The sequence below is a fragment of the Aythya marila genome, assembly GCF_965140915.1.
Source record: "Aythya marila genome assembly, chromosome: 17".
NCBI lineage: Eukaryota > Metazoa > Chordata > Aves > Anseriformes > Anatidae > Aythya > Aythya marila.
Window position 1 is genome coordinate 11,453,624 of NC_139058.1, and position 16,008 is coordinate 11,469,631.

At 41.2% G+C, this 16,008-nt stretch overlaps 1 protein-coding gene across 2 annotated transcripts; it reads left to right on the forward strand.

Moving 5' to 3' along the window:
• The first annotated feature begins 5,463 nt into the window (after positions 1–5,463).
• On the forward strand, positions 5,464–15,110 carry PGAM5 (PGAM family member 5, mitochondrial serine/threonine protein phosphatase). 2 transcript variants are annotated; one of them, XM_082774239.1, is made up of 6 exons: positions 5,464–5,838; positions 8,988–9,166; positions 9,597–9,722; positions 10,830–10,918; positions 11,231–11,361; positions 13,308–15,110. In XM_082774239.1, exons 1-6 carry the CDS (start codon positions 5,561–5,563, stop codon positions 13,456–13,458), a joined length of 954 nt encoding a protein of 317 aa, XP_082630365.1. In that variant the 5' UTR covers positions 5,464–5,560; the 3' UTR covers positions 13,459–15,110. The 2 variants fall into 2 exon arrangements, with proteins under 2 accessions (XP_082630365.1, XP_082630364.1); XM_082774238.1 differs by having other exon boundaries at positions 5,467–5,838; positions 11,228–11,361.
• Positions 15,111–16,008: the final 898 nt, after the last annotated feature.

The window sequence follows — 16,008 nt, forward strand, 5'->3', positions numbered from 1 at the left end:
TTCCTTAGACCATCTGTTTCCAATTAAACCCTTCTGGCGTGATACATCGTTATTTATTAGAGCATTACATTTAGATAATGCAGTGTTAGTATTTTTGTTATAAACCCTTAGTTTCATGAATATTTTTTTTAGGGGCAGAAATGGATGTTTGCTTAATGGAAAGTCTAGAGACTGTATTAATATAACTAATTTACCAGGTTAGAAATTACTTTTTTTTTTTTTTTTTTTTTTGCTTTGCTTTAGTCTTTCCTTTCACAAATACACTTTGGTGTGTCTTCTGATTTGTAACTGTGTGTTTGGTAGACTGAAGTGTTCTGGTTTTAAATGCCTAAAAGCTAAGTCACTGAGAAGGACTTGTTGATAAGTGCCTAAATCTGAAAACACAAAAGTGTCTGCTCAACTTTTGTAATAAGAAAATCTCTTTTATTTTCTGTATGTGATGGGGTGACATCAAAAAATCTGCAACGCCCCATTCAAGGCACTTACCCTTGTGATTTTAGAGCAATTTAGGAACTGGCAGGTAACTCCTATGAAGGAGTGTTCCAGAAAGTTTTTATTCTCACTCTGTGTAGCAGCTCTTTTCTCACACTTTCCATCAGAGAGAAAGGCTTCATAATGCTAATATGCAGAAGACACACTTTTATCCTAAAGCTGCCCTGTCATTGTAGTCTCAATCATTCTGGGACAATCTACAAGGGGATTTTTTTTAATTTTAAATTATTGGAGTTAATAAGACTTTAGTCACAGTTTAGTAAAGAGGCTTACTCCTTACTAAAGGAGTAAGGAAATAGACAGCCTTGGGAAAGAAGATCAGTTCCTCACAGTGGTATCGAGGTACTTCTGTTTACCAGCGATACTCAGATTGCTAAAGAAATTCCTTTCACTGTACTTCAGCTGCAAAGATGGTGACTGTGAGCTTAAAATTAAGTGGGTTAATCTTTCATGATTGACTTTTTCTGCCTTAGATAAGGTAAAATGTAGTTTTAAATATGCTTATGGAGAGTGTGTCTGGGGGAAGAGAAGTCTTTCATCCTAAATGAGCTTCTCTCACATTTTTGTGGCCAAAAGAGAGCGGAAGGATCCTCTAGCATGTGATTCACAACACCTAGATTAAATTCAAGATCTGAATCACTGCTAGCATAAGTGTATGTAGACTTCCTTTCACAGCAAAATCTCCCTAGATTTTGTACTGTATTTAACCAACACCGTACTTGCATAGTTGTGTTAAACTCTTCAGCAAAGCAGTCAGATATGGTCACAAAGCCACTATCACAGCTTCAAATTACTTTTTTTTTTTTTTTTTATCTGGTTAAGTCATGCAAACCAATGTTGCTTAAAAGCAGTATTCTTGCTCTCTAAAAATGTATTAAGTGAGCTCAAGTAGACATCATTTTATAACCCAATAGTTTAAGCTAGTCTATCATTTAAATTTTGCTGGACTTGAAGGAAGCCAGGATGACATCAATATTTCCTTTAAGAAGGCCAGCAGTAAGCCCACAGTATATGTCTGAATACATTTGGATCCAATGACCTAATGTTTCCTTTTCTCTCTCTCTTCCCTCTCTGTTTCTCTCTTTTGCTAATAAATTTACAGCTGTATTTGTTACAGTGGAAAGATGATATATTGTGAGTAAATGTGCCTGGGGTCATGGAATAGGCTTTTCAAAAACACATTTTCTTCATTTCAAATGCTCTTTTATTACTTTAATTGTTTTGTTTTAAAAAATGCCTGAAAGTTCATAAATTTTACTTGCCAGTTTTAGACTAGGGACCTGCTCTTGCTCTCCCTGTAGCTAATGGTAAAACATCCAAGCAATGACGCATCCCTGCAGAGATCCAGAAAACAGAAGTTCTTCGTATTCCTTCTGCAGTGCAGTTACCCCCGAGAACTGCTGTTGCTCCTGCTGTTGCCATAAGTTTTTTCTGCCTGCCAGGGGAAACCAACATCATTTGTCAGGTCCCATCCATACTAAGTTTTCTGAGAACCGTACTGGCTTTCCGATTTACTTTATTCCAGTCACAACATAGTTAATAGGCCATCTTAGCCTTGGGCACCTGCCTTGAAGGTATCTCTGCATCTAGCCACAGAAATGGAATAACCCCACTGGGAGTCATCCCTGAGCATTGGACCTATGGCATCATTAGCACAAACATTTACTGGTTTAGCTAACAGAATAATTCCATTAGTGGGTACCATCAGTTGGTTGTTATCCTCTTAGGTGGATTTTCTGTTCACAGATGAAACACAACACAATAAAACTGGATTAGAATAGTAGCAATATGAATATTAATACAAAACAAAACTAACAACAACAACAAAAACAACCTACCTATACAACAAAGAGCGAGAAGTTAAGTAATTATTAATGTAGTGCAGGACTACTTATGGAGCTAGTGGTAACACAAGTTATTCTAGTGTGTTTTTTTTAACCTAATTGAACAACAAGCTATACAAAACAGTAAATAATTAATTTAAAATAACATTTCTGAACTTACTAGTCAAAATCTAAGATAATCTCAAAAGACTTTTGCACATAAAGTGTGTAAGTATAATAGTACCAAAGGCAACCAAAAATAAACTGGAATGTGAGCATCCGCACAGGAGATTTCTGATGGTGGTTTATCACAGAAGAATGACATCCAAAATGCAGAAGGCATTCTGAGGCAAAGAAGGCATTTCTGAGGCAAACAATCAATATTATCCATTTTCCTGTTCTAACGCAGTGAGATTTACCAGTCTTTCAGCAAAACATTTGTGCTGAGGAAACAGGTTTAATTACTGCTTAACAACAGTCTCAGACTTTTCTGACAGTGGGCTGTGTTCAGCCTCGGTATCAGCTGGTGCCAGTTGTGCACACGGGAAACTTCCCTTTGTCTAAACTGGGAATTTGAACTGAAGTGTTGGACATTTTGTGCAATCAGTGCATCTTGAGTAACACTGAAATTGCAAACTGAGCCATATAATTTTAGACCTCAGTTCAAGCAACTCAGAGACTCTTCAAGAATTGTAGTGTTTGTCCCATCCAGGTTCAGCCTGTCCCTGCCCTCAAGCGGGTGATGGTATCCGGTGAAGTTTTGATGTGCGCAGACATCTTGCCCAGGCTTCCCCCTTCCATGAGTTGTTAGAGGTAAAACACGTGAGCTGGGATTCAAGGTCAGAGGGCAGCTTGCAAGGGAAGAGGCATAGGATACAATTGGGACAGTTAAAGGAAAAAGGGTGTTATGGGGCATAAAAGAAAAGGAATTATGCAGGAAGGAACTATTCAGAAGTCATCTGCAGGAAGCTGCGTGACTGACAGCTGCGGAAAAAGAACAGTGCTCTCTATGAAGATTTGGATGTGAAGTTTTGAAAATAAACTTTTTCATTTGGGGCTCTGGATAAGAAAGAACATACACAGCATAAATATAGCATAATTACACACACTTGCCTCTAGGCTAGTTCCAAGCTGAACGAAAGAAAAATAATAAAATTACACTTTTAAAGCTGTATGAGAAGAAAGAGAAATCAATACCTTAAATACGGAGAACGCAGGCAAGAAGGATAAAGGAGGGGAAAAACAAACAAATGAAATCTAGGTCTAGTCTGTAGCAATTTCCATCAGGGTTTCTGATTCATTTGTCTGCCCTGTGGGGGCCACGGCTGATCTGTAAAATGTCCAAGAGTGAAAGGACCTGTAATACAGTCGGATCTATTTCTCTGTCCACACCATCCATACATGTGTGAGGCAGAGACACAAAGTGGTGGACAGGGGAAAGACACTCAGCTGAGAAAGCTGGAAATTGGTTTAACTTCTTTAGCAGGCCCAGTGTGCTTGTTGTTCAGCTGTAAGTCCTGCAGAATGAGGAGCGCATTAGCTCTGAGAGCAGGCAGAGCAGATTTGTGGTGGTTGTGGAGAGGGAACAGGCTCCAACGGAGCTTATCCTGGAATCACACTGACTGAAATCTGGCTGTTGGAAACTCTGGACCCAGCTGGCATGTAAGTGGCGTAACATGAATAATGCCATTTGCAGTATGGGGAATGTGGGCAGGGAGGTGAGGTTTCAGCAGGTGGATGGGAATGATAAGAATGCATAATTAACTATGCAGTCTAAATAATGGCATCTCTAAAATCTGCTGGTATCTTGAGACACAGATTCAGTAGGATTTCTGTCAGCATTTGCCAAACTCTGAATTTAAGAGGTAGAAATCAGCGATGACTTTTGGATGTCAGCTTGGAAAACAAAAACAAAAACAAAAAAAATGGTGTGGGAGGGGCAGGCTCTGCTTACCTTTCCCCAAGACTTCTGTGTTTTTTTAGCTTGCAAATAAATTTTTACAAAGCTTTAAAGTATTGATCATGACATCATTTGAAATTTAGCAGTTAAATCACATTACTGGAAGCTTTGGCTAAGCAATATTATGTGGCATGGTAGGAAAGAGAAGAGTGTGTGTTCTTCAAACTTACTGAGCTGTGATAAATAGCAGCAGACTTCAACTTCTCAAGAAAAATATGTCTGTATGCTGTTAAGGCCCAATGTGTCAGAGTTGCAATGTCAAATTCTAGTTTGGTTTACCTCTTAAAATGGTACTAACTTCAGTGATGTAAAAAAACCACTGAAGTTAGTGTCTAAAAAAGAAACAAACAAACAAACAAACAAACAAACAAAAAAAACATAAAACAACAAACAAGCAAACCCAAGCCCAACCAACAATCCTAACTGAGCTATGGCAACTCATTTTTTCATTTTAATGGATCCTAATAGGTCTTTGGGGTTGCAGACATGTAAAGACATGGAAAAGGGGGCAATTGCTGCTAAGGCTATTTGTTAGAAAATCTGCAACTGTTAAAGTAATATTGTGTATCGATTTGTATATCTGTATATATAGATAGAATTTGAGTGCTTTCTGCATAAAAATGAATACTACGAATACCAGTAGCAGACTAGCTTTGTCAAAGTATTTCTGGGGTGAGGTTTAAAGGGGTGCTTTTATTAAAAAAAAAAAAAAAAAAAAAAAGACGAATTTATCAGTTGACCAACAGATTTTTTTTTCTTTTTCCTTGATTCAGAAAACAAGAGAAGGAAGTACATATGAAGTAATACACGATTGCTGCAAGCTAAATTGACTGGTGCAGAAACAAACACATGCTATTATGGATGGACTTCAGCGGCACCCAGGCACGGTAATTTAGAGGCAGCTCACGTCGCCGCGAACCATTAATTAACGTGCTTTTCCTTTGACCTACACGCGGTGCATTTCCTTTGAGCCACCCGGCTGCGGGCATTCCCCCCGCCGCAGCATCCCACCGAGGCCAAGCCTCCCCCGGCCCTCCTCTGCCAGCGCCGGGGAAGCCCCTCCGCGCTCCGCCGCCATTTCGGGGCAGCGCAGCGGGCCCTTCCCCACACGGAGCCGGGAGGAGCGGGACCGGTACCGGGACCGGGCTCGGAGCCGGAGCCGGGCCGGGGCCTTCCCCGCTGACGGGAGCCCGCGGCCGCGCCTCGCCCCCCGCCTCCCGCCGCGCTCCGTGCGGGGCGGGGCCGCCGGGAGGCCGAGGCGAGGCACGCGGCCGCCGCCGCCGCCATGTCGTTCCGCCGCGCCTTGGCGCTGGCCGCCTGCGGGCTGGCCGGGGGCTCCGTCCTCTTCTCCGCCGTGGCCGTGGGCAAGCCGCCGGCTCGGAGCGGGGGAGGCGACGCCGAGCCGCGGCCGGGGGCCTCCGCCGCCGTGCCCGCCGCTCCCGCCGCGCCTCAGGGCTTGCTGCTGCTGCCGCCCGCCGCCGCCGCCGCCTCCTGCCCGCCGGCCGCCGGCTGGATCGAGAGAGCGGGGGGCACCGGCGGCTACTGGGACAGCAACTGGGACAGGTGAGCGGCCGGGGGCGTGGGGGGGACCGGGGGGTGTGGGGGGGACCTGGGGGGCGCCGCTCGGCGTGGGGCTGGGCCGCCCGAGGGGCACCGGGGGCTCGGTGAGGGGGTGCGGGCTGAGCTCAGGTGCCAGGTGCCGGGGTTATCGCCCCGGGGACGCTCGGGTCAGGCTCCGCTGCGATCGTGGTGAAGCCGAACTTGAGCACTAACAGGCTTTTGTTGTGTCCTGGGTTTTTATTATTATCGTTTTTCTCTTTTTTTTGAGATGCTCTAGGATGAAACGCCTGTATAAATAGGGGCCTCTACACGCCCAATTACAGAAATCAAACCGATTTTCGTTAAATAAGCGGTTAATTTTCATTTTAACCTCGTTCAAAAGTCAGCCTGAGGTAGGCACCGGAGCTGCCTGTGTAGCTGCAGGTCCCGGCCCTTCTGCTCCTGCTGGCGGCTGGCCCTGAGCTGGGTGCAGGGGTTGTGTTAGGGCCGGGGGAGCTGTCACAGCTGCCGGGTAAATGAGCGGGGTGACAGCTAACAGCAGCTAAGGGCAGCGTCCTGCCTCACTGTGTTAGTGTGCAAACAGTGGTGGAAGTGTGTTATGCAGGTGACCCTCACGTGTTCGTCCCCTTTGCCTGCTCCTCACTGTCCGCCTGTTGTATGGTTTTGGCAGTACCTGGCTGAGATCTCAGTTCTGACTTTGGGGTGAGGTTGTTAAATGCCTTATAAATACACTTCTGGGGTGGCAGGCTGGGGGAATGGTTCTGTGAGCAGATAACCACATGTATTAATATACTTTTAACAACCATCCTTCTGAAGTTTGACACAGAAGAATGCAGATACCGTACTTACAGACATCCTGTTGATCCGACCAGGTGATACACCCAGGGTGTTGCATGGGTCTCCTGTACATGCAGGAGCATGTTGTACAGTTCGCTTTTGGGAGAAGAGTAGTTACAGTTTCATTTCACGTGGCAGCACTTTATCTGAAAGGTGTCCTAATTAAGTGCCTATTAACTGGAAAGCTTGGTGTGGGAGGGGAGAATAAAAGCTTTTAATTATTGTCTAAATTCTATGGCTTCATTTTTTAAATGGTTCTTGCAAATAGTTTTATGAGGAATAAAACTAGAAATATCTGGATTTTTAAGTGTGTTACAAGAATTTAAAAAATTGTCAGGCCGACTGATGTGTTTCAGTGACATGCAGGGCTTCCTGGAAGAGAGGTGAAAAGGGCACTGCCATGGATTAAATGGCATTTGCTGTTTAATTGCACTTAAAGACAGTCCTAAATATTGCTGTTGCTTTTCAGCAAAGTTCTGTCCAGCTATGATCTTTGGGGATTTTTTTAGGAGGGAGTGCAGAAAGCTCCATTTGTCAATTTGTGAATTTCAGCAGCCTAAAAGAACCTAGTGAAGATAAGCTTTAGCAGTATTCAGTTTTCCTGCTTGTATTTTTTTTTTTTAATTAAAAAAAACTAGTTTATGCTAAAACTGTAGTTAAGCTGGGTTATCTCCTCATGACTTGTTAAAGCACATGTTAGCATAAAGTAACTGCAGAGGTGCTGGGGGATGAGAGGGCAGGACCTTCACTCAGGTATCTCTTGTCAGGCATTTCTGCCATAGGTGAGTTAATCCTTATGTTCATTTACAAGTGTGCTTGAATTTTCGTGACATTTTTTTCAGTTTTCTAATGTATCTTTCCAACATCATCTCTACTGAATGAAAAGGCATATCCTGTGAAATAGCAACAGAACTTCATGTTGTTGGGCTGTTGTTTCATTTTTAATGCTTTGCTGAATGTTAGGAGCGGTTTAAGGAAGGTGCTGAGCCTCATTCTTTAGCAGAAATCTTGTCTTTACTATGGCGAATGCCATCCTTGAACTGCAGGTATGTGAGGCGGCAGTTCTCTTTGACCAATTTACTTTGCCTCAAACTGAGTAAAACTATAATTTTGATTTAAAATCGATTAACAGATACAGAAGCAGGTTTAATTATAATAATGGAAGAAGTGAAATCTGTGATGGATTGAATAAATTTAACTGTTCTTTTAGGAGTAAGATCAAGGGAAAGCATTTTATAATCCGAGATGGAGAGACATAGTAGTGGATTTGTATTAACGGGTAGAGGCTCAGTGCAGGGAGGGGACCAGGGGACTAATCTGAGGCAGATTTGGACAGGGTTGATGATGATAGTGCAGCGTTGGTGTCAGCAGCAGGAAATCTGTGCCGCTAATCTGCCTCCCTGGGGGGACGAGGGGAAGAAGATCTGCCCGGTGTCCTGTTGAGGAATGGGTGATGTGCAAGAGGAGGGCAACGGATGGTATGCAGAGAGGAAGGTTGGTGTGCAGCGTGACAAAATGGAAGAAAGATGAAAGTGGCTTCAGGGCAGAGAGTGATTTAAAAAGTTGAAAGTATAAATGAATGCTTCAAGCTTAAAAATAAAAAAAACGAGTTCCTGGAGAGACCTCATGTGACCTAATGTAAAGCACAAAATAATTCTCTGAGTGCACTTCAAAAAGCTAAAATATTTCTAGGATATTGTTTTGTTGTTTTAGTTAATGTGGTTGATAAAGTGCAAATTTTGTAGGTTTAGTTTATCACAGGGTCTTACAGGTGTGAAACATTTTAATTGCTTTGGAATCAGTTGACACCTCTTTTTCTTTTCCTGAGTGTAATTCCTGGTTGTTTTTTCCTGTCAAGTAACCTACCAGGGTGCCTGTGATTTTTCACTGAAAATTTTGAGAATGATTATTAAATCATCAGGAGTTCAATATAAAGTCCCCAGTAATGTTTATAATCTTCTTGTTCCAGACAGACTGTAGCTTTTGTGTGTTTTAGTGGACATCATCTGTTTATACTAGGATTTAACTCTCTTCATTGCTTGCTTTTTTAATCACTAGAATTCATTTAGAGGTGGTGTTTGAAATTATTGAATGTATCTGTCAATTATACATTTAACCCATGGCATCAACTTACCTTATTTTTTTTTAACACAGGCTTTTAGTTCTAGCATGGTGGTTTCAATCAGTTTTGCAATATACATGGCTAAAGCGTCAATTTTAGTTCTTCAACTATAAGTCAGATTATTCATCTGTAGAATTCCTCTGTCTTTTAGCTTCCCCTATCTAAAAACGATGTTTTAAATGTGTGTGTTTAGGCGTGAACCACTGGCTCTGATCAACCTCAAAAAGAAAAATGAAGAAACTGGGGAAGAAGAGCTTGCCTCCCGCTTAGATCACTGCAAAGCAAAAGCCACCAGGCACATCTTCCTTATCCGTCATTCTCAATACAATTTAGATGGCCGGGCTGATAAAGATAGAACTCTGACCCCACTTGGTATGTATTACTAAAAACATCTTTCTTCTTATTTTAAGAAAAGTGCTTGTCATGAGCTGCCGTCCTCATGAGTACGGGTCGGTAACTCAGCTCTGTTCCAGTCTCACTGCCAAAGCTTAATCCACTTTCTGGATCCTTTGTGTCAGAAAGATGGTACAAGTAAATCTGTTTTTTCAGTTTTTGATCCTCTAAATCCAAACATTAGAACGTGCTTTTAGGCATTTGAAGAACTCTTAATGCTAAAGAAACTTCATAGATGAAATTTGCTGTTCTTTTAAGGTTTTTCAGCAAATTTTCACACTAGCCGATGTAATTCCCCAGGGCTAAGGCTTTTGTCTTAATCTTATCTCAAAGGTAGTTACAGAGCTAGGTTTCTCTTTAAACAGTGGGTTGTGTTTATTAATTTCCTGATCTAGCCTTATTTTTCAAGGTCGAGAGCAGGCTGAATTGACGGGACGCAGGCTTGCAAGCTTGGGGTTGAAATTTGATCAGATTATCCACTCCTCCATGACAAGAGCAACTGAAACAACTGAAATTATAAGCAAATACCTTCCAGGTAAGTGACTTCTGTTAATTTTTCAGCATCTTATGATCTTTAGAACTGCTTCCAGTAAAATTCTAAGCTTGTCCTTAAGGTGTAGTTGAGCCGTTAGCCAACTTCTATGTGAATATGTGAATATGTCTGTAAAGAAACTAACACCCCTAATTCTGCTGGTTTCCAGTTTATCTTAAAAAAATATAAGTGGGAGCTGCCTCTCTGAGTGACTGGCAGGTGCCTGTATATGTTCCTGTCAGATAACTCTCCTGGTTACTCTTCTCTTAGGCATTTTGTAAAGCAAGGGCTGTTGCAGGTCATCATGGTTGTCTCAGTCCTTACTTGGTCTCAGGGGGCAATAGTGCAGGTGAGAAGAGGGCCTTAAACTCCAGTTCTTGTAGTGATGTACGATGGATTAGCTAACAGGCCTTTATTGTGTGCTGGGCTATTCCTACCTGCAGGGGAAGATGTGGCATGCTCAAAGGTGATAAGTATTTTTGCAATTTGTGTGAGTGGCTGCTTTGTTTGCAGGGCTTTGGGACGTTGTGCGCTTTTTTTTTTTTCCTGACACTCAGACACACCAGAATCTAAACTTAAAGGTAGTTGACTGTAGATAGTTCTGTCTAGGGCATTCTTTTGTTATTTTAGCAGATAGTAAGATATAGCTAGGTAAAAGTCAGTTCTCTTACACAATCAGTGATTGCTTTCTTGCTTGTGCTGCTATTTAAAAAGAAGTTCCCTTCCTCAGACTAAAATATTAATATAAATATTAACATATCAAAAGTGTAGCATTAACATTAATTAGCCTAATTAGTGAACATGAACATTAAGATTAATACCCTTACAAATACAGTTCTTCAAAATGCAGCAGACTGGGAAGTCAACTTGCTATGCCAAATTGTTTTGGCTGTTCTCAGTTGGAATAAACTTCACCTTGCTGATGACAAACCAGTTGTGTTGGAGATATGTACGCACCTTGATGGGAAATGTTTAGACTAAAATGTCTTTAGTGTGGAGAGGAAAGCTTCCTCAAAGAGTATAAAAAAAAATCTGTTGAGCAGATGTGGGTCTGTTTGCAGGGACGTGTGAAGTAACAACTCCTTTCTGAATGTGTATTTAATATTTCAGGAGTCAAAAAAATTAGTACTGATCTGCTGAGAGAGGGAGCACCTATAGAACCAGACCCTCCAGTCTCTCACTGGAAACCAGAAGCTGTGGTAACTTTTTACTTACTTTTTGTTTATTTTCATTTTTATATTTTTGAATATACTTCAATTGACAAAAGCTATAGCTCATGGTATCTGAGCTGATGCTTTTCATCATAAACCTTAGATAATTGCATAGTTTCTTTCTCCTCAGTAAGTGTACAGAACCAGTGAAATAACTTAAAAATTGGTGTGTTAGTTGAGCCTCAAGTGTGGACCCCTCTAAAGAAGAAATTGACAGAAGATGTAGCCCATCTGCAAACGCAGATAACGGCGCATGCTGCTCTGAGTTATGTTTAATTCTGAACTCTGTGCCATTAGCAGTATTACGAAGATGGAGCTCGAATTGAGGCTGCATTTCGAAACTTCATTCATAGAGCTGATGCAAAGCAGGAAGAAGACAGCTACGAGATCTTTGTCTGTCATGCCAACGTGATCCGCTACATTGTCTGCAGGTATGTGTTGCATTGCATGTTCATCCCTGTTCTTCAGAAGGTCATAGCTTTGCTGAAATCATGTTGGCATATTGCACTGCTGAGCTTGGTGATGTGTTGATTTGTGCGTTTGAGGTGGCTGGAGATGAGTGCTTGCATTGTGAGCAACTGCTCCTGCAACTTCACAGGATGAATTTGGAGATATAGGAAATATGTGAAAATGAGAACACTTTACAGTGAAAGTGAAAATGGCCAAATCAGTGAGACTTGATAACTTTTGTGCGTCTGAACAGTCTCTTAAATACCGCATGCTTCTGCTTCACACAATCCTGAAGATAATACTTTTGTGTAGACTGTTGGAAAAGATGACAAATAGAGCATCTGACTGGATGCCTCTTTTTGAGGTGATATGAATTTGATCTTAAATAATGAAAGATTGATTTAGTTTTGGGGATTCTTTATTAGTTGATTTCTTTTTTGTATTATGTTCAAATTGTATTGGTATGTTTTTGCAAAACATCCAGTATTGGATTGGAGGGAAGAGGGCATCTTTCAACTAACATCAAGGTGGCCCGTGAAGGAGAAAACAGTTCTGGATCTTTTCCTGTCTCCCTATCCAGTCGCTTGCATCTGCTTTATTCTTTCTCCTCATCAGCAAAGTGGTATCTGTTAGATAATTTGTCTCGAGCAGGATAGATACGATTAAACTTTAATCTGATCAATAGCTGCAACAATTTCGGTTAGCTTATTTTAGCTGAGCTAGTTACATGCTAGCCTGTCTGCTCTGTGGACTGCTTTAGAGCTTTTCAAAATTGCTATACTTAAGATTATTGATCAGGTACACAGAGTATTCTTCCCTGTGCCAAAAGAGATCGTCTTTCTGCTACCTAGGCTTTTTCTGAAATACTTTATACTTTTTCTCATTGCTATTTCTTCCATTTTCTTTTCACCTTACCTTTGATATCTACCATTATGGGCTATCTGATAACAATTACATGCAATCCATATAGTGTTCCTTTTGAGACTAGCTTGACTGTAGCTGTTACTTACTTTTTTTTTTTTTTTTTTTATTTTTTTTTTTTTTAGACTTTCTAAAGGACTGTTGTAGAGTCAAAAACCATTTTTTTCCTCAGTATCTAAGACAAAAGATGTTTGAGACGAGTTATTATTTTCTTGAGTCGTTACTGCAAGTGGTTTAACTCTGAGGCTTGTCAGTTAGGAATTTTAGTATAGCTGGAGACTAAAAAGACCTGTGAGACCGTATTTGAACAGAAAGCAGAAGGTTCTCTCTTTTTTCTCTTCTGGGGAACGATATCATTAATGAAAACAGTTCTGGTGAGTTCTTTCTATGCTGGTAACTAGAACCAACTGTATATCAGTACCTCACCTCTTCTCTGGTGTTACTAGTTATGCTATTTTAGCCTTCCCAACAGAGGTAGGTGCATATGTGCAGTGTGCTGCTTATGCCTGTGGTCTCCTGGGGAGACTTACTGGGGAGAAGCGAGCCGCGTGCTCTACCTGTCCTGAACAGCACGGGGTTTTGTGCTACTGCACTTGGCCTAATGACCAGCTGCGCATAGAGCTTCTGTCATCCTGTTTGGTACTGGGTTGCTCAGAGCACTCCCAGCTACCAGACTCCACGAGAGCTTCTACCTTCTGTCAGTTTGAATTAATCCTGTCTATATTAATCACATCCATCTGCTGGAATCCACTTACGGAAGTGTATTCTTGACACTGGTCCAGTTACCAAAACTGCAGTTTGGTATCTGTTGCACAAAACCAATACTTTTTCTTTTTTTTTTTTTTTTGCAAAGCTGACTCTGTAGGACATTTGAATGCAAGCTGCAAAATGACCATTTTTTTATTATCTGGAACAGAAGGTGATGCTGTCAACTTCATGTTAATATAACTGTTGATGAACGAGCAGTAATGTTTTTCTTTCCTTTTTTTCTTTTTTGTCTTAATAGAGCATTGCAGTTCCCCCCAGAAGGCTGGCTGCGAATGTCGCTTAACAATGGCAGTATAACTCACTTGGTGATACGGCCAAATGGAAGAGTGGCACTCCGAACACTGGGTGACACAGGTTTCATGCCTCCAGATAAAATCACGCGCACCTGAATGAGTGAAACAGCTGGCTACCCAGGAGCTGCCTCTAGACTCTTTGCACTAGAACATTCAGCTACAGTACCACTAGGTTTTTATCTGTTAAGATGTGATGCTGTCTTAAAATGTCCTTTAGCCCCTTGCCTCCTTCATACTTATTCATATCTGCCTTTCAGTCCAGAAAAGAAGAAATCTTTCTAAGCCTGAAGCTGTCCAGTCCTCAAGTATTCCCCAAAACTTGAAGCTGATCTGTGGAATACAAAAAGATTGAATGTCCATGTGCTCAGCAGCTACAAGAGCACGGACTTTTTATTCCCCTGTGAACTTCTATAACCAAAGCTTGCTCCTGTGGATATTTTTCTTGTGCAGGAAAATAATGATATGGGAACTGGAAAGAGCAGCCTTTATCACACTGCAGCTAAAACTGAAGATGAGCCAGCTTGTTCCAGCTCTTGCAGAGGAAGTGACAAACTGAGGGTATTTTGCTGTTTGAAGGACAAAGGGATAAAGCTTCAGTATTTGTAAGCTGTTGAGGATGTATGTTTATGTTGTCTCATTGTTTCCCTCTGCCCCCTAAAAGCTCGTGTAAACTGTGCCTGGGCCTTGTAAAGAGAAGAGGGTAAAAAAAGATTTGCTTCAGAGCTGCGGTGCTAGAATTAACTGCTGCTTAGATTAAGTGTTCCTGCATCCCCAGTGAGTACTTTAAGCTGTTCTGAGCAATGTTTTTCAGTCTTGTAAGGTCTTTTTAATTAAAACTTGTCTGTAGAAGGACGTAGGGGTGAGTTTTGTAGCAGAAAGATGGAAGGAATGTAAAGCAGTTATCTGTGCGTTCTTTACTTACTCTGAGTTTGCCAGGAGTACAGTTGTTTTTTTTCCATTTTTTTCCTGCTTTCCCCCCTTGCTTTATATTTTTGGTACCATAATTTCAGAGTAGAGAAATAACAGCACTGAGTTTGAGGTAATGGCACTACAGGTCAGAGGTTCTGCAGTGTTGGAGCGAACTATTGCTTAAAGCTGCTGTTGCTCACATAGTGAAAAAGGATCTGTGGGATGTTCTGTCTGGCCAAAGTGCGAGTATAAACATCAGACAGAATGCTTTAAGTTGCTCCCTTGTACAACTTTGACACTGCTGGACTTGTTCTAGGAAAAATGCACGTGGTTGAGAACTAAGTTATTTTTGAGGGAAAGGCTCAGAAGCACTTCATTTTAAGGATGTTTGATGGGCACCTGAGCCACGCTAGTAAGTCTGCGTACAATGCCTGTAATACTGAAAATTTTCTTTGTTTGCGTACTCTGCCTTGGTGATGGCTAGTACACCTCCAACAGTATGGTGAAAGTAAGGCATTACATGTCTTATAGGTTCTCTTATCCCAAAAATCTTGAAGAAACCTCAAGCTCACTTCTGTCAGAGCTTTGAGGCATAATCATGGCACACAACCTAACGAGACAAGATTTAATGGCTCGTTTCATACAGGACTGCTACATCAGAATGACTTAAAGGAAACTGGGGCTGGTAGGGAACAAAATACGGTAGTCGTAGTGCACGTTTCCCAGGGGCAGCAGGAAACCCTTGTGATGTATGTCTCATTGATGCAATGAGAATAATTTATCAGTTTTTGTCTATTAACTTTTTAAAAGTTTTGAATAAAATAACTGGTCTGTCTTTCTTTCTTGTCCCTTCAGTTGATTAGTAAAATGCTGTGTCGTTTACCAGCACATGGAACGGGAACACCAAGGCAAGTAAGACGAAAATTCCACACACTATGTACATACCGCAAAGGTGTTAACAAGTCTTCTAAAGGTCAAGGTTAAGTGCACTTTTTTTATTTACACATGTGGAAGAAACGGCTTTCTTTTCCCTTCTTCCCTCTCCCCATTCTTGGCGGTGGTCACCCCAAGTGCGCGTACAGAACATCTTTGCACAGGTACAGAAATTAGCAACATTTTTTTAGTGGCACTAAAAAGGTTGACGGGGGTGTGTATGAAATTTCAAATTAAGATAGTATGAAGATAATTTTTATTGTATGCAGATTTCTTTTCTCTTAAAGATTATGAAAGTACTTAAGTAGTGGCTTAATAATCAAACCTCATTGTGCGCACATACACAAAGGACGTGAGTAATGAGCAATTTAACCGTGTCATGGTATCAACCCCACCTACTTACCACTATGCCCCATTAAGCAAATACATTGTGACACTTTTAGCACTCATTTATTTTTGAATAGAAAGCTGGGTAACTTCTGTGTTTGTTTTTAACATGACACTTGGCTAATTTAAAAAGAACAACAAAAAAAACCTGATCTCTTGCACCTTTAAAAGTAAACTGAAGCAATTCCAATCTGATATAGTGTCTCCACAGGCTCTGTGTGGAAGAGCTTTACTTCACAATGGTGACTGATCAATCGCTACATAAATTGCTCCTATTTTAAACAGACGAAGAAAATACATTGTTAGAAAAATTCCCTCTTAAAATGCAGTACAACTGGAGTAATGCAAATTATGTAACAAATAAAAAAATATTCTCTTGACTGAACCAAAACAAAATTACAAAGTGGAAGGCAGGGT